The 25,966-nt window shown below is 39.2% G+C and overlaps 3 protein-coding genes across 9 annotated transcripts; 1 reads left to right on the top strand and 2 right to left on the bottom strand.

Moving 5' to 3' along the window:
• Window positions 1-865: 865 nt before the first annotated feature.
• On the bottom strand, window positions 866-9,127 carry fam110b (family with sequence similarity 110 member B). 4 transcript variants are annotated; one of them, XM_049747222.2, is made up of 6 exons: window positions 8,965-9,127; window positions 4,877-5,014; window positions 4,306-4,367; window positions 3,849-4,089; window positions 3,375-3,760; window positions 866-3,309 (listed from the first exon to the last, which is right to left on the bottom strand). In XM_049747222.2, exons 4-6 carry the CDS (start codon window positions 3,969-3,971, stop codon window positions 2,403-2,405), a joined length of 1,416 nt encoding a protein of 471 aa, XP_049603179.1. In that variant the 5' UTR covers window positions 3,972-4,089; window positions 4,306-4,367; window positions 4,877-5,014; window positions 8,965-9,127; the 3' UTR covers window positions 866-2,402. The 4 variants fall into 4 exon arrangements, with proteins under 4 accessions (XP_049603179.1, XP_049603182.1, XP_049603181.1 ...); XM_049747225.2 differs by having other exon boundaries at window positions 4,306-4,363; XM_049747224.2 differs by lacking the exon at window positions 8,965-9,127 and adding an exon at window positions 6,525-8,941.
• A 3,286-nt stretch (window positions 9,128-12,413) lies between these two features.
• On the top strand, window positions 12,414-16,844 carry LOC125984893 (tissue factor). The gene is made up of 7 exons (XM_049747195.2): window positions 12,414-12,690; window positions 14,163-14,274; window positions 14,338-14,430; window positions 14,721-14,821; window positions 15,309-15,487; window positions 15,840-16,005; window positions 16,076-16,844. Exons 1-7 carry the CDS (start codon window positions 12,450-12,452, stop codon window positions 16,210-16,212), a joined length of 1,029 nt encoding a protein of 342 aa, XP_049603152.1. The 5' UTR covers window positions 12,414-12,449; the 3' UTR covers window positions 16,213-16,844.
• On the bottom strand, window positions 16,463-25,873 carry LOC125984892 (uncharacterized). Of its 4 annotated transcripts, none has more exons than XM_049747193.2 (11): window positions 25,596-25,873; window positions 23,891-23,975; window positions 23,254-23,415; window positions 22,969-23,166; window positions 22,363-22,521; window positions 21,945-22,025; window positions 21,374-21,509; window positions 21,189-21,233; window positions 20,648-21,115; window positions 19,141-20,555; window positions 16,463-19,067 (listed from the first exon to the last, which is right to left on the bottom strand). In XM_049747193.2, exons 1-11 carry the CDS (start codon window positions 25,655-25,657, stop codon window positions 19,020-19,022), a joined length of 2,859 nt encoding a protein of 952 aa, XP_049603150.1. In that variant the 5' UTR covers window positions 25,658-25,873; the 3' UTR covers window positions 16,463-19,019. The 4 variants fall into 4 exon arrangements, with proteins under 4 accessions (XP_049603150.1, XP_049603151.1, XP_049603148.1 ...); XM_049747194.2 differs by having other exon boundaries at window positions 23,918-23,975; XM_049747191.2 differs by lacking the exon at window positions 25,596-25,873 and having other exon boundaries at window positions 23,891-25,346.
• Between the last annotated feature and the right edge of the window lie 93 nt (window positions 25,874-25,966).

Here is a 25,966-nt window from a genome sequence, read left to right as displayed (position 1 = left end):
ACAGCTGGAATCTATTATTTACATAGACGGATGCCATTTTCATTTAAATACGCTGAAAATAGGTTCGCAGCTTTGAAAACATTTGATTCTCGTTAAGATGCTGGTGTCCCATTGTTTTTGTAGCCGTCTTTACCGGTGACTTTCTACATCTGGCTAAAATATTTTTGTTTGGCTAAGAATCAAGCTTGCAAAGCCACTCAAGTCAGCGATAACCTATTCTCTTGAAATGAAAATGGAGGTCACTCAATGTAAAGATGTAAACTGGGGGGGTCAAGCTGAAGCACGTACAATTAGGAGACTTGCTTATCGGGAGCTGGAAAGTTGAAGTCAGATACTAAACTGAACCAGCAACAACACCCTGAATGGAGCTATGTCATTAGTAGCAAAAGCATCTACAAACACATTAGTTGGAGAACACCGGCACGACATGACCACAATGTCCTGTAACAGTGAACAGACATGTTATTAGTATTGCTTTAACTAAAGTTAATAATCTGATGTCTCACTGTCAATGTCATGCAATGATACAGCTGATATATTAATTTTCTCCCAGTCACTTTGAATTGTATTCATTGGACAGACAGTGCCAGCATAACTTTGAATTTTAGCTTGAGGGGGAATCAGGTGTGTATGATCCACCCACAAAAGAAGCAGCGCTTATGTAAACCATTTTGAATCCTCCCCACTAGTTGGCAGAACCCCCGAGAGCATTTCCGAGATCCAACAATAACACTGAAATAACTCAAATGCAATGGATGTGACTCAATGTGAACTCTAATTTGAACATGCGGCTAAGAAAAAAAAAGAAGATTTTGAATTCATAAAAAAATGGAACCCACAAATGATCTTGTGAAATGTAAAATGATAAAGATGAAAGTACATTTATTTGCAAAAGCACTCATTGGTCCGATGTCGGTTAAACGGCGTGTGACACAATATTTGATTCTGTCATATTTGTGTTTTTCGTCCTCCCATGGAATAAACCACCTTATTAAAAACGGAATTAAGACAGTGGTTCTTAACCTGGGTTTAATGTCGTGTAAATTCGCGATAACTCATATCTGAACTGGCAACAGCAGAAGTCACACTGATTTGCTGGTATGTCATTTGTTGTGAGTTCATGCATCGTGTTGATTTGATTCTTTGAACAAGGTGACGTTCATGCACGGCTCATTTTGTGCACCAGTAAAAAAAACATCTATGTCTTGAATTCGATTATTTTTTTTCCGCTAAAGAGGGGTTCGGTGAATGCGCATATGAAACTGATGGGGTTCGGTACCTTCAACAAGGTTAAGAACCACTGCATTAAGACAAATGAACTTTTCTGTTGTTTCTTCTTCATTTTAAAAACATAAGAAATATGAATGACCTAAATGTGATCACATGGTGACCTGCATAACCGACTTTAAGAGGTCACTATTACTTGATACATTGACAATGCAATAAAAACATTTCTGAAAAGAATTTTGATCTTTCCTAACAAGATACCGTAAATTTCGGACTATAAGCCGCGACTTTTTTCGCAAATTTTGAACCCTGAATTACGAGTTTTAGCTGGTGCGATTTATAGTCCGGTGCGGCTTATAGTCCGAAAATTACGGTAATCAAGGGTGATGTTATAGATGGCTCTGCTTCTGCTTGAGGGCTCTTGTTCATAAATATGGCATAAACAATGTGGAGCTGTAACATTTGATTTCATCAAGTGCCGCATTTCTTCAAACAGTGGCCACGGATGTTTATATACGCCAAATGTAGCAGCCATGTATTCTTCAGGCCCACATGATCAATTTTAATTCATGAGGCCAACTTCATAGAAATTAGTATAAATGTACTGCCACGACCTGATTTTTTTTTTTGTCTTTTTCAGAGAGAAAAAAAAAATGTCTTTGTGGAGACGCCCTCAGGCATCTATTAGAGTCCTGGTGACTATTTGAGGAAACATGGCACCTTGAATGTAAAATCTGAAACAGCCATGACAGTTCCATCCTTATTTTCCTCAAGGTTTGATTGGTCCACTGTGTCTCTTTCATGCACATCACTTGACCTATTTTAACAGCTGAACGGGCAAAGCGGGTTATGATTCAGAGGACCCAGAGCGAATTTCATTTCATTTAACTAGATGTGAATTGATGGATTGTCCGCTATGATAGGTCAGTAGCTCTTTGTCATGAGGCAGTCACATTGTTCGTGTTGCTGAATCCAACATGTGAACATTTGTCAGCGTCCCAAAATACTCCCAAAGGAACTATTTGATGTTCATAAAAGTTTGTACGTGTGTTTAAGTTCTATTCTTTTGCTGATGTCATTTTTTGTTTTCTGTCTGTCCATGTCATTCTCAAAAGCCGTCTTGGAGCAATGAGAAAAATCACATGACAGACGAGAAGCAGTTTGTTGAAGACTACCTAGACATGCGAGACCTTTTGAGTCTCTCTCGCTTGTTTGATGCTGTACAGCCATTTAATGACTCTCGCGTTACGTTCCACAGCAGAGATGCCGTAAGGAACTCGCTCTCCGGCCTCCTCGTCCTCATCTTCTCCTTCGTCCCCATCCGACAATCCGTCATTTGAAGACCGCCGTGACTGGTCGCAGTCGGAGGAAATCATGGAAGCCGATCTGAAGTTCAAGCTCACAATGTCCGAATTGGCTCGTGCAAAGTTCTCTGGACCGACTGCCTCCAGTTCCTCGGGGTCGAGGCCACAATAGTTAAAAAAACGTTCCACGTCAGCTCCAGCTCGGGCATACCTGTCCGACAGGTCTGATTTTGATCTATGTAGAGAGGAACGACGTGCTACAGAGGAACCCAGCTCCAACTCCAGGTTGGGATCTTTTGAGGGATTGGCAGCTTCTCCGACATCACATGGCAGCGACTGAAGGGTTGTTTTGTTGCAAGGTGACGGAGATACGTTTGTACGAGGGGGAGGCAGTAATAACGAGAGGGTAGGAGGTGGGAGGGAAGCAGGGTTCGGTTTCGGGGGGAGCGGCGGAGCTGAGGAGCTGCTGGATCGAGCTGCGCGGAGAGGCTTGCCGTTGCACAGTCGCAGAAGGTCGGAGGAGGAATGGGAAGTCAGCAGCGGCGGAAGTGGAGACCGCGATCGTTCCGTAACCCCTCCTTCACATCCTCGTTCATCTAATACTCTGCTGAGATTGAGGTTTCCTACCAGCTGTGGACTGCACCGTCCACCGCTACTGCCTGGAGGAACCTTCAAGGAATGGGAAAAGGAGCGCAGGGAATGTGAGGTACTTGGACTGGGAGCAGAGTCTCGTGATTGTTCGTTCAGAGCCATTGTGGATCGGTAGGTTAACGGCATCCTAGGAGCATAAAACATTGAAATGATCAGTACCCAAGTTAACGTAAAATAAAATTCATCTTTTACCTGGAACTCCTTGTCAGTCCCCCAGATGACCTCATCAACACAGCACTCTTAGCTCCACCGCCGAGCCCGTCAGAGCCCGCACCCGAAGACGACGACGAGTTAAGAAGATTTTTTAGGATCTCCAAATTTAAATTCTCCCGTTTGCTGCTCGTTGCACATGTGTCTGACTTAGCGTTGTTATTTGAAGATTTGAAAGGTACTCCGCCTCCGTGTACTCCACCACACACTCCTCCAGTTCTCTTCGAAAGAACAATTGGAGGCTTGGCCAAAATGGGTGGTTTGATTGGTTCCTGTTTAGCGTTGATGACTTCTTGGCTCTTAACATACTTTGCTTTGTCAGCTTCAAGTCTCTCAACAGCGCTGAGACGTTTCGGGTTGGGTTCAGCCTGAAATAGATAAATATAATATTAACACAAAAAAAAAAAATCAGATTTAAGTCAAGATGGAGTTGAGTGCTGAGTGAAGAACCAGTACTTGTCTCCTGAAGTAGTCTGGGCCCTTGTTAAGGATTCGAAGGGGTACAGTAGAACTGAAAGGTGTTGCAGTGCCAGTGGCCTTGCTATCTGGCAGAGCTGGAGACAATGTCTCTGTTGGCATGGCAACTGAGTGTCTGGGGTGGCCGGCCGTGGTGGCAGCAGGAGCAGGGGGATTGACAGAGGGCGGGGGCACTGAAGGACCCCCAAAACATGAAGACGCAACGTGGAAAAGAGACCACCTACAGACAGGAAAGACACCATCACCGAGAAGAACCAGTGAATCTTCAACTTGACTCTGGACAAATATTTAATTCTTACTTTTAGTCTTCAGTGCTAAACTCAAAGTAGTGAGCCCAATTACATTCATCCAGCAAGAACAAGCTCAAAGAATGTGCATGCGTACGAGTGTGTGTGTGTGTGTGTGTGTTTGTTTGCATGCAGTGGTGAATGGATACCAGAGGATGTGGAGGAAAGGAAAACTGTCAGTTTACACCTTGGCTTCAGCTATCCTCACTATCTGAAATAGAACAAAAGGGAAAAAAGAAAAAAACACCAGGGTTAGCAATAATGTTAAAAATGGCATGATGCACCTAGCAACAAAATCAGGATTAGATAAGAGACACACATTTATAACAGCTCCCACACATGCACACACACATATGCACACTAGGGTTGTTTAATACAGTGCCACTTTTATTTTGAAGCTGATACCAGTTGCCAATATTCAACTCAAATACTCACTAATACCAGTAGCATAGTATTTTTGATGCGTAAAGTTGTATTAAAGCAATGACAAATATTTTGAAAGACAAAAAGCAGAACACTCGCTGCAAAAGAGAATTGAAGTCCAAAAAAAAAAAAAAATCACCCAACTCTAAATTTAGGATTTATATAAAATGAATAAAAGTGCAGAATAAAATGAAACTGACAACTCCCTGTGCCACCGATAATAACGACAAATAATGTTAATTAATAATTCAGTCCATAATATAAAAATGGAAAGAAAATCATCAAAAATGCACTTACCGGAGTTACATCTGTAGTTTTTCATAGCATGGACTGAAGGAATGCGATTGCCACTTCAGTTTTCCAAACTTTGGCTGTTACAACGTGATGCCTCCCTCTTCTCCTCCAGGTACTGCTGGTTGTCGGAGGGAACTACAGCTGTCAAAGACACAAACATTGACAATAGATCACCAACAAAAATATAGTTTGTCAGTGGTAAATCATCTGCCACAAGAGATTTGTGTCAATTTTTCAGACAAATACATCGGTGATTTTCACGCATTTTTCGGATTCACAAATATATTCATCATTTTTACATGTTCTTCTGATTCTGTGATTTTCACGTGTTATTTTTTATTATTATTATTGTGTGTGCATTAATCATCTGTAAATATTCAATTCTGCATGGGTGTGAATATGCGTTTGTGGATCAGCGAACACGTGTCCGTTTCTCATTTGAAAACTGGCGACTGAAAAAGCAGAAAACGAGCCTTTATATGTTTTATGATTTTTTGATTTCACACAGGGAGACAGCTCTCCTGTTCAATGGAGACAGCAACACTGCCCCCAGGCGGATCAATGAGGGATTGCTTGTCTGGAATGATACAAACATTGGTGAAAAACAATTATCAGTTGCAAACACAACATTTATGTTGAACTAATAATGATGTATTGCCTCAGCAATAACAAAAAGAGTTTTGCATGTCTCGTGAAAGTGAAAAGAATGACCCCTATATCACCTCGAACTCCTGTAGATCTTAAATTCACTACCAGATTCCAGCGAGTCTTCTAATCTTATTACAGGCTTTCAGCCCTTGGAGGCCGACGAAGTGGGCTGTGTGTAATCCACATTATTATATTTGTAACATGTAAGTAAGACAGCCACGTAGTTAGCCAATTATTTAGGCAAGGGGCTAACTAATAAAAATGACAAATGCAACAATTAAAAAGTACAATACAAACAACTTACAATGGAGTGCTTTTGTTTTTTGTTTTGATGCAGAACTAAATCATTTAATACTTTTCCAAGACAAAGCCTATGGTCATGTGATGTTCATGAACAGTGAAATTGGTGTGAAAGCATTTGACTAAAATTCCTGATCTAAATATTTTTTATTTTGCTTGTAAAAAAATAATCAAATTCCAATGACATTATTTAAAAGACGTTTGGGCTGCTCCTAATGAATAATTCAATAATCAGTTCATGTGATTTCAGAAAGTCTTGAAAGGAGTTGTATCATACTGAATCAATTATTGTGAGCTCTTAGCCACGTAAAAATGCATTTTACTCACCAAACACCCACAAAGTAGTGTTTATCTATATTCGCCAATTCTTCCTTATTCCTTCTCTCTAAGCACCAGCCTCGCATTATTCAAGAAAACGACCAGGTCCTGGCTTTGTGACATCACAAAAGTGAGGAGCTCCCCCGTGCTGCCCCTGCAGACTAAACACATGCCGAGATTCTCAAAGCAGCTGTCCCTTTAACTTCTGATTTAGGTTAATCAAATAAATTATGAAATGTGTCCACGCACATAGCAGGAAGGTTTGTTTTAACGCATATATCATTTTGACCTGACCTGGATTTGAACAAATTATTTTTTTTGGCTCTCATGTCACAACTCTGGTCCACCAACCAGCTACATATGACAATAAAGTGAATGAGCTTACCACAAGAGCAGTTTCTGGAATTCCAAACAGTTATCAAGCATTTGATAACCTGACGAAGGAGGAAGCACAAAATCACGGTACACATTGTTGCCCATCGCAAAAAGCAAGTTCCACCTCACAACGAGCTTAATATTACAACACATGAATGCTGTGTCGACAACAGGGACAACAATACATCCATGGCCATAGTTGTTTTCTAAAATATATCACTATACATATAAAATAGGCCAGAATATAGAATAAAAAAATAAATATAGTAGAACACTGGAACCGCTAAGCTACAGCACCGTTGTATCCAAGCTAATGGGTTTAGCACAGAGCTACTGAGTAACGCTTAAAGATTTAGAGAAGACCTCAACTCGACCTTATTTATACGGCGAGCACTTTAACAACTACACTTTTAACAAAGTCTTGTACATGAGCTCTAACAAAAGAAACATAAACCACAATAAACAATAAATATGCCAATAATAAATGATGAGAACATTAATAGGAAGAACAATAATACCACAAATAATAATAGAATACCAATAAAAACTAATAATAAGGACTGGGTGTTCATTTCGATTTTCAAAATTGAGTCGATTCGATCCACTTGATTTGAATTGATTCGCTTTGATTTTCGATTCACTCAGTACCAATTTTACTTTTATATGGACGACAAAAGGATGACCGGAGGACATTCTTAGAACAAGCAATATTAGTTAGTTATACAAGAGCTCCAAAAATCCAATCTTAGGAAAACATTCATGACTAAATCCTAGTTGCAGCTGTTCGAATAAAGTATGGACATACGTACCCTCAGGAGCAGATGCCGCTGAGAAAATCTGCCTTACATAATAAAATATTATCTAACATTGCTGTGAACATAAAATATATTCAACAGAGCCTGAGAATGGTCTAGTGCAGGGCTGCCAACCATTCAGACTGACATTCTTCCAACTAATATTGTAAATTAACTTGTAAATATGTAACTATATCCTTTGCTGTCTGCTGATAGGTTGCAAATGAGAATCTATTGTCAATTGCATCACCGGGATAGTTAAAGATTAAAATAATAGGTTGTATCATGTCAGATTTTGAATCCAAATTCAATTATTTTCCATTATATCATTTTTATTTTAACTTCAACAAAATACTTCATAATCATAAAATAATAATACATAGTCTTTTTGTTGTTTGCCATCACTGTGAGTGGGTGGTGTGGACACGCAGTAGTGTTTTTAGACTTGCGAGTAAGTTTACAGAGCTCTCAGCAGTAGTCCGTGGGTTATTTTGCCTTTCCCTGTGCAGCACCACTTTCTGCTCAGCAAAACAGCCAACCCCCTGCCTTCCCTCTTCCCATGCCTTGCTGGGAATCAGTGAAGGAACCGGACAAAATCTGTCATTTCAAAATCCTTGTATATGAATCTTCTCAGTGCAGTAGAATGTCTGTTGGGAGTATACAGTTGCAGTATGTTTGTTTATTAAAAAAAAAAAAAAAAAACAGAGCCAACAGTTCATTACCAGAGCAGCCCTGGGCCAAACACTATAACTCCAATCAGAGCCAGGACAATTCCTGACTGTTTGTGTTTGCCTGCACTAAATTATCCAGCATTAGTCATCATGAATGCAGACAGAAGCAGTGCATTGTCAGCAGATTTTCCACTGGGGCCCCTGATGTAAAAACTCCATGACTTATCCCAGACTACATGGCAAGGTTAACATCCTGAAATCATGAAAATACCTGCACCAAATCACTAACTGTGAGAATGCATGCAAGTACTCTCTCATGGCCGCACAAAAGCATGAAGTAGTGGCTAGATTGGGATCATCTGATATTTTGCATTTTTATGCAAAATCGGTGACTGGTTGCAATGTCATAGTTTGCCAAATCAATCAATGGCTGTTCTCTTCTATATTCTAATCACTACAAAACGGTTTGGCTGCTAAAATTTATAAGGGGATGTGTCTACAGAAAAGCAAACGAGGCAACTGCTCTCACATTTCTATCGTGCAGGCAAACCGGAAGCTCTGTCGGTGATCGGTGATGGGGGTGAACGATGCTATATCGAAGCACGACGTAAACACAAAGTATACCTGCGCACGCACGCACGCGCTGGTGATGCAGCAAACCCAAGCCAAACCCTCAGCGACATCACACCACCGCCATGCATGGAAGCTAGCTGCTCCACCGTGCCGACACACACAGATCTCTTAACACATTAAAAGCTTACCTTCACTACTTACACTACTTCTCTTCATCATAATAAAGGTATACCGTATGAAATGAACGTGATCGGGCTACTGCTTATTTGACAGTTTGAGAACAATGGCTATGTTGAAGCATCACAGCAATTTTAAGAGGCGCTACAAGTACTGCGTACCGCGGATGATGCATTTTCTGCTTTCTAGGATAAAAAACATCTGCGTCGTCATAATGTTGATGAACGGGTCTTACCTTTTTGTTTAGGCCAGGTAAACAAAGGATGCAGCTACAGTTGCCATCGCTTGGTCGGTGCGTCTTTTCGGCCTGACAGCATCCTGTTCGCAGCCGAGAGCAATACTGCACGTCATTTGGCATGAGCACGACTATGTCCGCTCATGACTTTCACAATAAAAGGCCACGGTGGGATGGCACCGTTATTTGATGGACGATCTAAAAGTTAACCAATAACGATCAAGTAACTACTAAAAACAAATGTATTATTTTGCAAAGATCATGAAATTCCAAGAATATGAATTTGACAAATGTCGTATTTTATATTTGAACGTTTACGTGACAAATACGACTTAGTTTTGAAAGTAAAATCCAATCACAATTAGTCGCTCGATTTATCTGGATAGGTGTTTTGTGCAACTCGAATGATCACAAAATGGAAAACTAACTATTTGTCCCGCTTGTATAGAGTAGTAACCATGGATATAAGTGCACATATTCTGTTCAATCCCATGAAATACATGTAGTTCTCATAGAACATTTCAAAATTTAAAAAAAAATCCCTGTACACAAACCTAATTCCTCATTTCGATACATTGCCATTATTGATATCAATGCCAGCCATGCAAGTTTCTATAGAATAATAATAACCACCAAAAATACCAGCCAAACTGCTTCAACCTCTGCAGCTGATAAAGATAAACAGACTCGAGAGAGCAGGGGAGATCGTGTTAAGAGTCGGTAAGTATGTGCTAGCTGAAAGACAGCGCTGTTTCTCGGTCATGACACACAAATAGCCATGCAAAGCTTCAGAGGCTCCTATGTGTGCAAACCCTTTCACTGTTACCTAGCAACAGGAAGAAACCAGGCTATACGTGGATGGATTTTTTTTGTCATCATAGATAAATTGATCTATGCAAATTATTTTTTTGTAGTTTTACTGTCACCATATGCTCTTTCTACTGGACACCTTTAAGTAATGATTTGGAATAAATATAGATATTTTGGTTTTATTTTGTGCTAAATATATATAGGTCACATATATGGCTTCTCAATGTGATTGATCATATGCAGACAATCGTATTGTGCAATCTCACAAAAAAAAAAAAAAAGCGATAATGTGATGGCTAAAATTATTTGTTGCCTGAAGTAGATTTCTGTTTGATAGATTTGATCTGATAAAGGGATATTTTCACCCTCTTTGGAGCATGGGGTGGTATCAGATTTAGACGGTATAATAACCGAGCAAAAATAAAATATTACGGTATTTAATGTCCCAAAAAATGAATAGATAAAATAAAATATTTTGTGTCAGGAAGGGCATCCGACGTGGTTGGGATGCACAGTGGCATGGTTGTTCACGATGTAGTACTCCGAATATCCACTAGAGGGCAAACCATATCTCGATATGATCATGAGAAACTCGAGTGTCATCAAAAATTGTGCTTATACGAGTACATGTTGAACATGTTTGTAAATGTTGAACATTTGTACACGTTACGACTCACCGCAAAACACAAACAGGTTTTCCTTTAACAACAGAACACATTATCAGAATGACTTGTAGTAGTACTTGAACAAGTTGCATTCTGGTGATGCCTTTTAATGTTTTAAAAATATAAATGCAAAATGCATTTCATATTGGGAAAACTACCGCCCGCACAATCCAATTTTAAGAGTTAAAACATTTTTACACAATATCAATTTTCCACCTAAATGCTCACATGCATTTCTAGAGCCTGCAAAGGACACTTTTGTCAGTGATACATGTAACAATAACACAACGTGTTTGTGTAGCGGAACAGATGTGTGCTGTTTGAATTGGAAGGAGTCATATGGTTTAGATGATCTGAGCTCTCATAACATTCAGATCATATTACAGTTGGGTCACTGAAAACATTGTGTTTTCCTTCCTCTTGAGCTACAAATTCATTAATGACACTTAAACGTATGATTGCGAGACTGTGGTTTTTTTTTTTAATTTTTATATAGTATTTCTGAATAAAATTCACCCCTGTCTGACTACTGCATGCCCGGATTAACGTTTGCCTCGTTCCATTTTTTTAAATCTATGAAATCACAAATCTTATTTATCTTAATAGAAATCAGACAAACAGGACACATTGCAGAGTTGATGTTTTAGTGGGTTTTACATTTTGCAAGAAAAACCATTGAATATGTTTAAGTAAGTTTTTTTTTGAGTTTTTCCTTGCCCTTTTGGGAGCTTAAGATCAGGGGATGCTTTGAGAATAATTGTCAATTTTGGCTATGTGAAGCCCTTTGAGACTGTTTGTGATTTAGGGCTATACAAATAAACTTGACTTGACTTGACTTAAATATTGAAAGTTATATATACTTGAGCAAGTACACCATTCACATGGCTTGTTAATTGCTACCAGAGAGATTTATAGATCACACTACCCCTTATGTTCCCACACTCTCTCAATGACTTTTCTTCTTTCCAAGTGGGGCTCAGATTTTTACTGCCAAACTCCGTTAAGCAATGATGAAAGTGAGCAGCACGAGATGAATTCCAGAAAATCTTACTTCCACAGTTCAACATCTGTGTATTATGTTTGTGCATCTCTCAAGCCCCACATTCTTTGGCTTCTTTCCACTCTCAGGGGGGTACTGACTGAGGCCCACAAGCACTTAAAATTGTTACACTACAATTGATTAAATGTAACATAGGCCTACTGTATTTCCGGACATGCATTACAAAATGAACGTATCATCATCCTTCATATACGGATCAAAGATGTTGGCTAAATGCACAAAAATAATTAATATGAGTCTGATGATAGTACACATACCACACACGAGACTAGCTCAAAAATTGCTACGGGAATAAACCGATCCAAACCTGCCAATAATCTGTTTGCTATGTAAATGAACTCAGATCAATGGGTCAGCATGTTCCCAGCTTATTCGAACACTTCAAACAAACTCATTGCTCATTCTGCAACAAACCGAGACCTTTGATTTCAACACGGTTATTTAGAGTAGTTCCCAAGATATTTAATGTCTAAAAATATCCGTCATTACAACACACAGTGACAACTGCTCATCCTTGCAAACTGGAATTGAAAACAAGTTGTAAACGTTCTCTCTCACAAAAATCTCCAGTTTGAGCTTTTTGTTTAGTGCCTGCAGAAGAACATGACACATCAATTTGGTATTTCTAAGATTGCTCTTTAAATCTGTTTTCATTTGCTCGCATCACAGCGTTCCAGCACACGAGTCTGACTAACGGCCCTCTTGTTTGTAGTCATGTGAAGAGATCTTCAGCAGAATGTGAACTGGACCATTTGGAACAATGCCCATTTGCTGCCATGGTAACATGGAATCAAGGTATTTTCCATTCTCAAATTACACCCTCCCCACAAACAGATGGTTCTTGTCAGAGCGGGGCGAGTTTTACATGTAGACTCTTGTATTTCTGAGATGCTAGATAAAGATAACTCCGAGTGTAAGGGAAGTGCGCATGTTTTGATAGAAGACGTTTTATGGGAACGTTCCATCAGGGACAGGCATGTGGGAGGGATCAGTCAGTGAAACAGAGGGGCGGAACCCTGATCAGACCCTTCAGCTCCCCCAAATTCACATCGCACACTCTGCAACTTAAACACAAAGAGGGAAGAACTCGCCATCACAACTTGAAGGAATTTACGCATTTTAACATGGCCTCAATGAGAATAGCTCTTTGTCTTGGAGTCTACATGTCTGCTTGGATTATCACACTTGCAGGTAAGGTCCCATACAAGAGAACAACTGCTGAGATGATCATTAAGGCATTTTTAACACACCATCTCTAAGCCTCATGTGGTTCTAATTCACATTCCTTTCTATAATCTGTATAGCGCAAGTGAGGAGCATGCCAATTTTTTGCTGATGAGATTATATTCTAAATGCTCACGAAGAATCATTTTTAGTTGTTTGGTGATGTTAAACTTTTGTTACTTATGACTAAATATCTCTTTGTCATGTGGTGGCTTGAATAAGAATAACCTCAGGATGTAAAAAAACTGTTAAATCTGTTGATGTTACGAGAAAGTTATCGTGTTGATTATTTATATGATCCAATTACAATTTAGAAATGTGCGGTAGAGCAATGTTTTTATGATGTTGCCCAGCCCGGTTCTAGACAGCAACTGTGTAGGCAGATAACGTACTTTTGGGTACAGATTGGTCTATAAAAGGTACAAATAGGTATCGTGCAAGATAACATAATGTGTAAAATATCCCACAAAATTTAACAAACATTTAAATGTGGACTTGACAGACCACAGTACAGTTTTTCAATTTTTTTTTTTTTTTTTAGTATTCTTTAGCATTCCTCAAATTTCCCAGTTTTTTGTTATCCATGACTTTTTTGGAATGTGTTGCAGAGAATATTTACAATTTAAAATGAGAGAATATTTACCCCAAAAAATTGTGTATATATATATATATTTTTTGTGTATTGAATTAAATAAAAATGGAAAGGTTTGCCAGCAAAATGCCTAGCAATTTTTTTTTTAACTTAAATAGCTTACAATTCAAATCTACTTGAGTAAAACGCTTTGAAGATAAAAGCTGAGAATTGTGATTTGTTACCATATAAGAGCCCCACCTTTGGGTTAGATCTGCTGAGCCCCATTCCTAAAGTATTACTTCAATCATGGTCTGTTTATGGGAAAGACTGAGTAGGATGAAGTCGTTCATGTTCCAAGAAAACTCGGTAAGATGTTATTAAGATCAGGCGTCACTGAATTACGACACTAATAAGTCGAAATATTTTAAAACAGTTGTGAAACATGGGTGACTAATGTAAAAGACAGATGCCACACATGAAATTAATTTGAGGGGGAGTTTGTGGTGTTGCAACACAAATTGCGGTTTTGGTTTCTCATTGTTTTGTCATCGTGCATGAATTGTGACGGGTTTCTTCTCACTTAAATGGGTTATAAAAATTATTTCTATCGAGTCACCATACTTCCTCTGAGTTGAGGTCATCTGTAAACATTCACAACACAAGGATCCTTCCCATTTTACATCATGAAACTATAGGCCATGAGGTCACATGACACATATTGCTAAACACAAATTTTCACGTTTTCACATTACCATTAAACAAAATATTTTCAATTCCAGTTAGGGGTGGGGTGATATATTTTTCCTTTGTCATGCTATCCAATATGTGTGTGTATTTATATAACGCTAAGTTTGTCATCTCATAGATGAACATGCACCAAAAGCAGACAATGTACGTTGGGTATCTCTGGATTTTAAAACTCTCCTCATGTGGAGTACAACGTCATCAAACTACATGTTTACTGTCCAGTATACTTGGTGAGTCAAAAATATCTGCTTGATGAAAAAAAAAAAACTAATTTGATGTTATGTGAATATCAGGGACAACAGTGACACGTGGATGGTAAGTCCCAACTGCATCGAAATAGAAGAGACAGAGTGCGATCTAACCACTGACCTTGACCCTCTCGATAGGTATGTACCTCATAAACTGAATTCTGAGGGTATTTTAAATATTATTTTAATCTCTTTGTTTTAAAGGTGAAGTCAACCTACAAATTTTACAATAACATGTTCTATGCAGCCCCAGACTTGCATCATTATGCAAATATGGTAGAAATATTGATTTGGCTAAACCACAGGTGTCAAACTCAAGGCCCGGGGGCCAGATACGGCCCGCCACATCATTTTTTGTGGCCCGCGAAGACAAATTGTGCAGAGTTTCTCTCTGTGTATGACAAATTCATGCTTTTGTACTTTGACAGGACATTTACTGCTAAAATTCGAACAGAAGCTACAGACTATGACAATGAGGATGACGATTTACCTAGCAGTTACTCACCACCCTTCAACCCTTATAGGCAGAGTAAGTTTTACACCAAGATAAACACACGCACGCACAATGCAAACATGTATGTACAAACAGACACAAAATTAAACTTTTAAACTTGCTGCGTAAGAACTTTCATTTACCGTATTTTCCTCACTATAAGGCGCACCGGATTATAAAGCGCACCTTCAATGAATGGCCCATTTTAAAACTTTGTCCATATATAAGGCGCACCAGATTATAAGGCGCACCTTCAATGAATGGCCCATTTTAAAACTTTGTCCATATATAAGATATATACATTTGGCCCGCGGGCCGGACTTTGGACACGCCTGCTGTAGTGGCTCAATATTAGTCCATATATAAGGCGCACCTGATTATAAGGCAAACTGTCAGCTTTTGAGAAAATTGGAGGTTTTTAGGTGTGCCTCATAGTGCGGAAAATACGGTATTAGTAAATGAGGGCCTCAATAGAGGCTCGTTTGCAATAGACACAACTTCAAGTTTGATATTTTCTGCTTAGGTGAGATTAGTGCAGCAAATTTCACTGTGGAGGTTGTGGAAGAAGGCAAAGTGAGAGTCAACATTGAAGATCCTCTAACCAGTTTCCACAACTACGGGAGGCAACTCACCATCAGAGACATTCTTAAGGGTGACCTTCAGTACAAGATCAGCTATTACAAGTCTGGAAATACAGGAAAGGTAAGAGCATTAAAGAACTATGACTTTGAATGGAAATGCAATTAAATATCCACTAAAGCCACTTAAAGTGGAGGATAAAAACCAAAACCCACTCTAGTAGGTTCTCCCATAAGTCAAATGTTCAGAAAAGGTTTGTGGAACTTTTTTGTATTAATGATAAATGAGCTGGAGCCTATCACAGCTGACTTTGGCCAAAAGGTGGGAAATTATAATGAATATATTAAAAATGAAAAAAAAAATGCTTTAAAAATGAAGACTGACACTACATCTTCTGTCTTCTATAAAAAAAAAAAGCAACCTAAAAACAAATCATCACACACCCACACACTCATATTCAATTTTTTAATTCTAGAGAGACATCATATTCAAGTCCAATAAAGGAGACGTGTCTGGGTTGGATGCAGATGAAAGTTACTGCTTCATGGTGGCAGCTTTCATCCCCTCAAGAGACAAACTGCACCAGCAAGGAGCCTGGAGCATCCAGCAGTGTACTCCCGGACAGAAAAATGTCTTTCAAGGTAAAGTACATGCACTCTTTGGAAAATCTAAGTCTTTCTGTCTAAATGTAATCTTCATTTTCTCCTCTAGCGCTGAGTCTCGGAACTTTGGTTGGTGGACTTTTTATCCTGCTATTAATTCTCATCGTCATCATCACAGTGACAGTTGTATGCTGCAGACGAAGAAACAGAGCCTCGCAAACGTATCAGTCATCTACAGTTGTTTAAATGAATGTGTGTGAGTGTGTGTGTGCTTAAATGACCCACATTGTCTGTTTTAATTTGGGGTCAAGTCCAAACTTAACATCACCCGAGGAAGCTGGTTTTCCTCTGTGTACTGTGTGTGTGTGTTCACTACAACATTTTATATGCCTCTGCACTAATGTTATATTGTATTTTTACATTTCAACCACAAAATATTTACGATGTGTGTGTAAAAAAAATACATTATGGGTTTAATATTATTTAAAAAAAAATGTATCTAGATAGCAAATGGACCATACCTTAGCTAGAAATGGCAATAAGTATTTTCTTATTCCATTCCCATCAATAGTGTACAATTGCAAGCCTTGCATTTCTTTCTTTCAATGCTTTTTTTTTCATTGAATTTATATCATTTCTGGTAACTTTTGTTGATCAAAAGTATGCCAACACTACTACAACTTTGAACTCTCTCTCTTGCTTTTTTATTTTTATTTTTTTTATGTTAAGATGCAGTGCACATGAAGTGCAACTGATCTATGACCTACAGCAACAAACAGTATCATTTTGCTTCTTAATTCTCGCATTGTTTTTCCTTTTAACGAATTATCAGTGATAGATATTAGAGAAACAGGGTCAAATAAAGGTCAATGAGATTACTTGTCTGTCTATGGATGCAAGTCTGTTTTCTTGATATATATATATATATATGAATTATATATAATTATATTTATTTTATAATCAAATCAAAGAGGTTCAGAGACCTGGACGACTACGCACTATGCAAACTTCAGCCTAATTCACACTGATTGCAGAAAAATTGGGTTTCGGTGTACGTATGGTATACAATGCAAGAATGGAGGTTGACTTTTCAAAAATATGGCACTACACCTCATGTGGGGTTCAATATTGATGTATTCCTTGATGTTTCAAGCACAGACGATTGTATTTACATTGCAGCACATACAATATCACAACAAACACCGTTTCACGCAACCTTGACTTTAAATGCCAATATCTGTATAACAGAAAACACACAGTGCCATATTGAAAATTGCAACTTAGTCTTTCCGGAGAAGATTTCTGCTCAACTGACATCTTTCAGTTCGACTAAATCATGACAAGCATATTTCAATTTATATTAGATGATAGTGTACCAAAAATAGTGTTGGGTTGGATGAAGCAATAGCAGGATATCTTCCTAGACAGGAAATAACTACACATCACATATCAAGCATTAACAAGGATAGTATCACCCCTAGGCCTAGACACATCACTGATCAGTGAAAGATTTCCGACTCATTCTATAAGACGTGATGACCAATGACTGTTAGTAGGTCATGCATTTCTGATGGCATGTTTACGTAATGTCAAATTCACAGAACTGGGTGCTATCACAGGATTCACGGTGTTAACATGCAGTTTTAACAAAATAAGAATGAGGTAGGTATAAATTAAAACGAGAAAATCTCAAGTGCTTGCTTCCAGGCCTGTTTAAATGATATGCACTAAGTGTATTGAATATATTCATTACGTGAACTGGCTACACAAATACGCAATGACACGTTTTACTGAATACAGTGCTAATTTTTTTGTGTGTCTTTTTTTTTAATATATCAATGACCTACTGCTATACTCATGAATCACTCTCAGTGGAACTAATGTATCACACAGTATTGCAGGAGCATTGCGGTAAACTTACTTAAAGTTTACCTGTCCCAAAAAAAGGCAGAAATGTCATTGCACATTAGCTCATTTTGCGCCTTCTGGGAGGAGCAAATACGTATAGATTAGTGCGCATAATGTGTGTTAATATTAAACCTGAGACAAAATGCACCGGCTGATTATACATCTTTAAATACCGTGTCTGAATGACAGCATCCCTAAACATAGCCATGATGAAGACAAGGTGGAGAAGAGATCTTTTCTGCCCATGTGATTTTTTTTTTTTTTTTTTAAAACACCAAAAATAAAAAATATTGTGATAGATCATATAGTTAACAATAGAAGCTTATCAGCAATTTCTCTTAGCTTCTGCACTGTATGTGTATTGTTAAATTAGGACGAAGGTTTTACCTGTACATTGATGACAGTGGATGACGTAAAATGTTGCCTGCAGAGTTTTCATGCAGCACACAAGATGGTGGTAGTTTCATGCTGGAACGGACCTCTGTAAATTCCATTGATTATTATTTATTCATAAATAAATACAAATAATTCAGAATGGAAATTGACCAGCATGGAACTGAATGTACGTGACCTACACTGGTGTCCAATATGTATATGTTTTCATTATTATGTAATGTACAATGGATGATGAGAAAACTGCTCACCCCCAATAAACAGGGCAGAAAAAGATGATTTTTTTTTTCATTTGTAACCAACTAACTAACCAACTAACTAACTCAATCGCTACAGAGGATAAAATCCACACTCCTATATACATCTGAAACAAGTCCACCTATACAAGCTCAAGATGAATTAAAATATTGGAAATTATTTTTATGTTGGACCAGTTAGCCTTGTCTTGGACATAAAACAAGAAAATGTAGATACTGTATGAAAAGAGATATTAATTTCACAGTTGGCTGAAAACAGTTACCCCCCCCAAAAAAAAGATCTACATAAATGACTAACAGTAACGTACTAATTAATTGAGACATATTGTATGTTGTCAGGCCTCTTTGCAAGCTGGTCCTGTTGAAACAGACCAGTTCTGGGTCTTATTTCAGTTTAACTGCTAAAAAAAAAAAAACAGACGTGCGTCTACAGTACTGCTGCATCCCTTTGTCAATTCCCCTTTCGAAAATTGTTCATCTTCTTAGGTCACTGGATCATTTCAGGTCGATTCCTTGAGTTGGGGACTCGACTTTCTCCTTTGCCTAAAACACACAATGATACATGAATAATACAAATTTGCATGCAGCGTTTGATAAATATTACGCAGGAACTTACCCTGAGTGAAGGTCGGGGAGGTCTTACTGGTCTGACTGGCCGTACTGGCTCTGCTACACTGTTAACTTGTCTGTGGGACATAGGTTCTAGATCATCAGCTACATCAGGACAACCGATGTATCCACCAGCCCTGAACACAGAACCAAGATCACCCTCTAACATGTTGTGTGAAGGATCATGAGATACGCAAGTCTGGTTGGTGGACATAAGGCTGCAGTCCATGAGGGCGTCTCCGACACTGATATTGCTGGGTTGTAGTTCTTCTGGTGCCATATCACTGTCGGAGCTGTTACTCAACTCTGGTTTGAGGACGGACTGATTGTTGTTGGTTTCAGGGCTTGGCTCATCTTTTACCAAGTCCAACACTTCCTGGTTATTATGACCATCCAAATCGAGCAATTTCTCATATTCGTTATTATCGAGATTCATTGTTCCTTGGTGATCTAAAGCTGGCTCGTCCTGATTTTCAACTACTTCTTGGTTGCCGTAGCTGTCGAAATCCAACACTTCCTGATTCTCAGTACAGGAGAAATCAAATTGCTCTGGATTAGCTTGGCTACAAAATTCCAGCACTTCTTGGTTATCACTTTTATGCTCTTCAACATCCTTGTCACTTATAAAGTAATAGTGTTCAACCACTTCTTGGTTTTCAGGACTACAAAGATTTGTGAATTCTTGATTTTCTTGGCTTACTAACGTTACAATTTCCCTGTTGGCCAGAGAAGATAATTCCATCACTTCTTGGTTTCGACTTTCAAAAACATCCGGCAGTTCTTGGTTATTGTCGCTACAAGGATCAAGCACTTCTTGGTTTTCATGAGGAAGAGGTTCTAGTACTTCTTGATTGCTATAGTGAAAGGATTCTTCGTTGTCCTTATTGTGAAATTCACCAATGTTTTCCATATTATCATCGCAACAAGGTTCGGGCACCTCCTGATTCTCTTTTTCAAGGCTGAGCTTAAAGCCATAGGGATCGGAGTCCTGTAGCATTTGAGAAGAAGGGATTTCATACTCATAGGAATAAAAACACAATGGGTCTGGTTGAGAAGAAGCGTGTTCTGGGTCAAAATCCAGATCTTGATCACTGGGTGCTGGGCTCAGCTCAGCTTCATCGGGGTCCAAGAGGGTGAGACTAGAATGTTCTGGACTGAGTTTGAAGCCATATGGATCAAAAGAAGACTGACTTGTTAGTTCACAGTCAAAACTCAGGTTGGCCTGTTGTGACTCGTGTTCAGTGTAGCCTTTATGAGCGGCGACAGAGTTTGGAGATGTTGAAGGGTCTTCTGGTTTCTTTTTGATGCCACTCAGCCAATCTGGTACTTCTCCATCACTGTCAAGATGCTGAGTGCTGTCTTTCGTGCTTGTTGTGTTTGACACCAACGATGCTGGATCACCAAGCTCAGGGACAATGGCGGCTGAAAAAAAACAGAGAAATAAGGTTTGCTTTCCAAATTATGAAACCAGACTTGAAGTTCAAAGGTTATGAATATTTTTCCCCAAAAATTACCTTCCTCCACTTTTGCTGTACCCTCCTTGGTAAACTCTCCAACCAGAGATCCAAGACTGTGTTCCTCGATGTCAGAGGGTGGGGAGACGGCGCTGAGGTCCAGTTCATACCCATTGGGATCAGATTCTACAGAAAACTGACCCTGGGTATGCCAGCCTCGTATGGGTTCTGGGCCGAGTTCCTCAGATGAACTCTGGATTGGTTTAAATCCATGGTTATCATTTGTCCCAGGGATGGTGTCAAGATCCTCTTGACTATAGCTGATCTCAATGTCACTATCTTCATCGGGAAACTCGCACTCAAAACACTGTGTTCCCGTTGAAGCTTTATTTTCAGCACAAGATAGACTAGTGTCGGCCTCATCGCAAAGAATTACTTCTCCGTCATCACAACCAACGTTGGCTTCTGGAAACAAAATGTCCGCTGCAAAGGGGTCACTGCCTTTGAAAGGATCTGATGTAAATCCATCTAAAAAAAACCCAGACAATATCAGAATTGGAATATCATATAATATTCTATTGACTTGATTATTAAATCTGACCTGATGAGTCTGTTTTTGGAAAGAGGTCTTCATTAAATAGGTCATCTGCAAAAACAGAAAACAAGTATGATGAAGTCTGGTTATTTAACAAAATAAAACAGGGTGAAAAAGTAACCTTTCTGCTGGAAAAACGAAACTACGTAATAAAACTAAATGTTTCAAATCACAAATCATGTGACACATACGGCCTATATGACAATGCGCAAATGGGTCAGCTTGATAGAAGTCCAATTTGTTTAGAATGGACTGTTCCTTTATTTCCCCTTGATCCTCACTGATGTCACCCTCGTCTGGATCGTCTTCCAGGTTAGACCTGTCCATCTAGAGAACAAACGGCAAATTGAACATTTAATTATTGCTACTATAAATACATATGGAAGCACTGTAACAAAGTCTCGTGATAATGATTACCGTATTTTCCGCACTATAAGGCGCACCTAAAAACCTCCAATTTTCTCAAAAGCCGACAGTGCGCCTTATAATCAGGTGCGCCTTATATATGGACCAATATTGAGCCACTACAGCAGGCGTATCCAAAGTCCGGCCCGCAGGCCAAATGTATATATCTTATATATGGACAAAGTTTTTAAATGGGCCATTCATTGAAGGTGCGCCTTATAGTCCGGTGCGCCTTATATATGGACAAAGTTTTAAAATGGGCCATTCGTTGAAGGTGCGCCTTATAATCCGGTGCGCCTTATAGTGCGGAAAATACGGTAGTATTCCCTGGAAGACATTTGTGTTTACTAAACAAACCTTTGGTGAGCTGCTGCTACTGTCATCTACCTCTTCTCTGGTATCAGCCAAATTATTGCAGAAAGGTGCGCTGTTGGCTACCTAGTCACACGTAAACACAAAGGAAATTTACATACAGTGAGAAAGTAAATGTGGCTAATTATAGTTTTTGAAAGATGAACTGATCACACCTAAACACGATTACCACCAGATGAGTTTAAACACGAAAGAAAAATATTAATAGACTGCAAAAAAAAAAAAAGAATTGGCAAAAACGGCAAATCACTGTATAGCTACACAGTTGAAGTAACAACGGGAGCAAGTAGAGTGGGACATTTCCGTCCCACCCCACTCCATTCTCTGATATTTGTTACGAATGATTTAAATACAATTTCGGAAATCAACATGGCAGACAAAAGCTGACTTTAAAATGATTTACCATGATTAGGTCAGCATACGCAGGCAGTGATTGGCTCCTTCCCCATGGTCTGATTGGAAGTGGTTCATCCTCAGTTGTATCTGCAGGAGATGTTGAGCCTTCAAGCTGGCTCTCTGGAGTGACTGCACCACCTGACACAGAACATAGCGTGTGCTCTTCCTGCATGGATGACACCAGTGACTGTTTTTTTTGGTGCTGACCAACCAACGTTACTAAATAGTCAAAAGAAACAAAAGTGTTGACAAACACTGCTACACAAACTCCAGGAATGTCTCTTTGATAGCTCCAAATACAATCCATGAAAACGAGCAGATTCTCACATTGTGACATCACAAAGTGAGGAGCCACTCGTGCCCGCCCCTGCCACTAAACCCAAGGTCAGTTTCTCAAAGCAGCTGTTCCTGCAACTTGAGTTGACATGCAGCTGTTCGGATTATTTGGTGCATTACAATAAATGAGCTTTTTTATATATATTTAAAAAAAATAGCCTTTTCTTTTCCTGGTAAATACAAAAACAATCAAATATTGTCAATATCATCTAATAATAAATCCTTATTTCATGATACATTGTTCATACATATAACAAATATGCACTTTTGCCTGTACCTGCAAGATTTCTTCATAGGACTGTCTAATGGAGTCCTGGAGAGGATAGTTCCTCTCCCCAGCCTCCTCCATCTTGCTCTTGGCCTGTTTCACCTCCTCTTTGAGCTTCCTCAGTCTCCATCTGGCTCTGGCAAGCTCTCGCTCATACTCCTCAACTTGGCTCTCCCTCTTAACCTCTTCAGCCTGCAGAGATAGTATCTGGAAAATACAAATATCGACAGTCAGGTGTTTTATCATCACAGATCGTCGGAAAATGGTGGAGTACCGTACAATCATTAATGTTACCTGTTGACTTTCTTCATAGCAGAGCTGTCTGGTTGCTTTTATTTGCTGAATAAGCTTATCTTTGTGATTTTCTAATTTAACCAGTGTTTCTTCTAGCTCCTTGCGGTCTGACTGCTGCTCCTGCAGCTCTAGATTTTCCACTGTTACCGCATTCTCAAGCTCCTACAAATGCAAAAAACACATGCACATTTAAAAAATTGAAGGCATGGAGGTTTGACATCATATAAAATGATGAAAAGGTAAACCAAAATAAAATACCCCAAATTTAAATTGAGCATTTGGGAGTGAGTGAGCAAGGTTTGGCTTAACATCAGAAAACAATATGATTGATGATGTGCTTTCCTAAATGATCGAAGTTATTGAAAAAATAATATACACCTTACATATTAAAAATCAAACCACAGATTTACGAGGTAATCTACAAGAATACCTTCCATTCATTTTAGCTGGATTGACTGATTTTACTACCACGTCACATTACAGCATGCGTGACACAAGAGCATCATGGGAAATGAAGTGAATTTAAAAATGGTACAGACAGATGCAAGAAAAATCAGATGGCATGCATCATATGCATCATGAAAGAAACCAATAAGAAATGAACATGCACAAACACACAAAACACGCACACACACACCAGCGCAAGGTGCTGCGGTCTTCTTACTCTGATCTCGGCTGACTTGCTGAGGACTCTTTCGTCCGTTTCCACGACGTCAGTTTCCCTGGGAGACGACCAGCAGAGAAGACAAGAGTGTTTCAGGAGTGAGGAAAGGGAACATTCATTCTTCCAATTAGCCTTTCCTCCATCATGCCCTTCTTCCCATGAGCTGTCTAATTTATCCTGCTGCACTGCTGGCTCCTCCATTGCTCGCAGTCGCTCCACTGCAGAGGAGGCGGAGCTACATCTGGGAACGTGACAGTACGTGCATGTGCGTGTCTGTGGTCATTGAAGCTAGAAGCCACACTGCACCAATGTGAGGCGGGGAAAAATATGAGTCAGACAGAATATTGGTCGAGTGGGCGTAGCCTCATTGCAAAGGGAACTTATTAATTTAAATTCATTCTTTCTACCTCCTTCACAATCCCTCTCTCTTGGCTCCCCCTCCAAAGCCCACCCCTACATCCATTATTTGCTATTGCAGTGTTCAGCATCAGGAACAGAGCCATTCATAAAAATGCCACAGAAAACACTACCAGGGTGAATATTATCTGGTTGCAAACAAAAATTCATCAGGATTTTAATTTCAATTCTATGTGGAGCAGTCACTTCCCGCAATCTGTGCACTGGACGCTAACCAGTGCAATAGAAATATTCAACAAGCACCTTATGCAACTAGAGCAGTAGCATCAGGATTTTTTTTACATTGCTATTAAGATTAAAAAAAAAAATCACTGGATTTAATTAGTTTTAACCAGCGATGGGCGGAGCTTCACAATTTAGAATGGGAAAATGTCACTCTTTCAAACAAAACAAAAGTCACAAATTTAGTACGTGGGTGTTCAGATAGCAAAACAAATGTTGAAAACCTCAATATTAACTTGAAGCACTTTCCACCACTCTACTTTTCCTTCTATACCTTTTTATGATGTTTATCCTGGAAGGAATTAAATTATTAATTTTAATCTAAAACTCCTGCAGAATAGGCAAAAGCAATATGCTAGCTCTTTGAACCCAAATGAAAATACATTTCGACTGTGATTTGGAAGCAGCTGCTTTCACTTGGGGATAATATTGACCCAATGACCCTTCCCCTGATTTTCTGACATACTCCAGACCAAAATACTAACTGAATCCTAATTTCTTTGTTGACATTCTGATCTACTCAACCTCATTGTGACATACAATATTATTTGTGTTGTACATATTTTGTTGCGACTAAGAGGAGGCCATGGGAACGACACAGGACACACTGGGGAGGATGAAGAGGCCTGGGAAAACCTCAAGAGTTGGACAAACAAGGAAGTCCACCCCGCTAAACCTATGCCAGAATCTGACCCCGGATAAGCACATTAAAGTGGTGCTATGATGGATGGAGAGAAATGTTGCATGAAAAACATTTTCATTTATTTGGAAATTTATCATGCTTGGACTTATTTCCTACAGTAAGGCTGACAGTTCTTGAATGAGTTTGCAGAGAATTTTAGGCCTAATGAAAACAAATTGCCTTAGTGGGGTTTTATTGCATACAATTGGGCAACCACAGAACTGGCCCAAATCTCTGCAACCGACTTGAAGTGCACAGCATTAACAAAAAGTCATAATTGCCCATCAAGATTTTCAGTCCAATTAAGTTTAGAAGCCATGTCATGCGATAGAATATCATCGATAGTATGAAACAAACCGTTCATTCTTTGGGTTCCTCGCGCTCGATGTCCTCAGGCAGTCCAGAACAAAACGCATCATTACTGCAGTCCTCCCACTCTCATCCTCCGACCGTTGCTTCCGTCAACGATCATGCAGCAAGCTTGTAATAATGGATGACAGTACAGAGGCCCTCTTTTCCTGCAGAATATCAAGATTCCCGAGGGGAATAAAAAGTCAAAATGCTCGGACAGTCGGACACAATGACAATAATTTATGGTGAGAGTCGTAGCGATAAGACCACCGAGGAAAAAAAACCACATCCTTTCTGGACCTTCAAAATAAAAGCGATGTTAAATTACCTTGTGTGTGCGGGTAGGAAATCAATAAAGATGAAAAATTCCAAATCGT

This window comes from Syngnathus scovelli, chromosome 17 (assembly GCF_024217435.2).
Source record: "Syngnathus scovelli strain Florida chromosome 17, RoL_Ssco_1.2, whole genome shotgun sequence".
Taxonomy (NCBI): domain Eukaryota; kingdom Metazoa; phylum Chordata; class Actinopteri; order Syngnathiformes; family Syngnathidae; genus Syngnathus; species Syngnathus scovelli.
The sequence above is the reverse complement of the archived record's forward strand: the minus strand, read 5'-3'. Positions and strand labels throughout refer to the sequence as shown.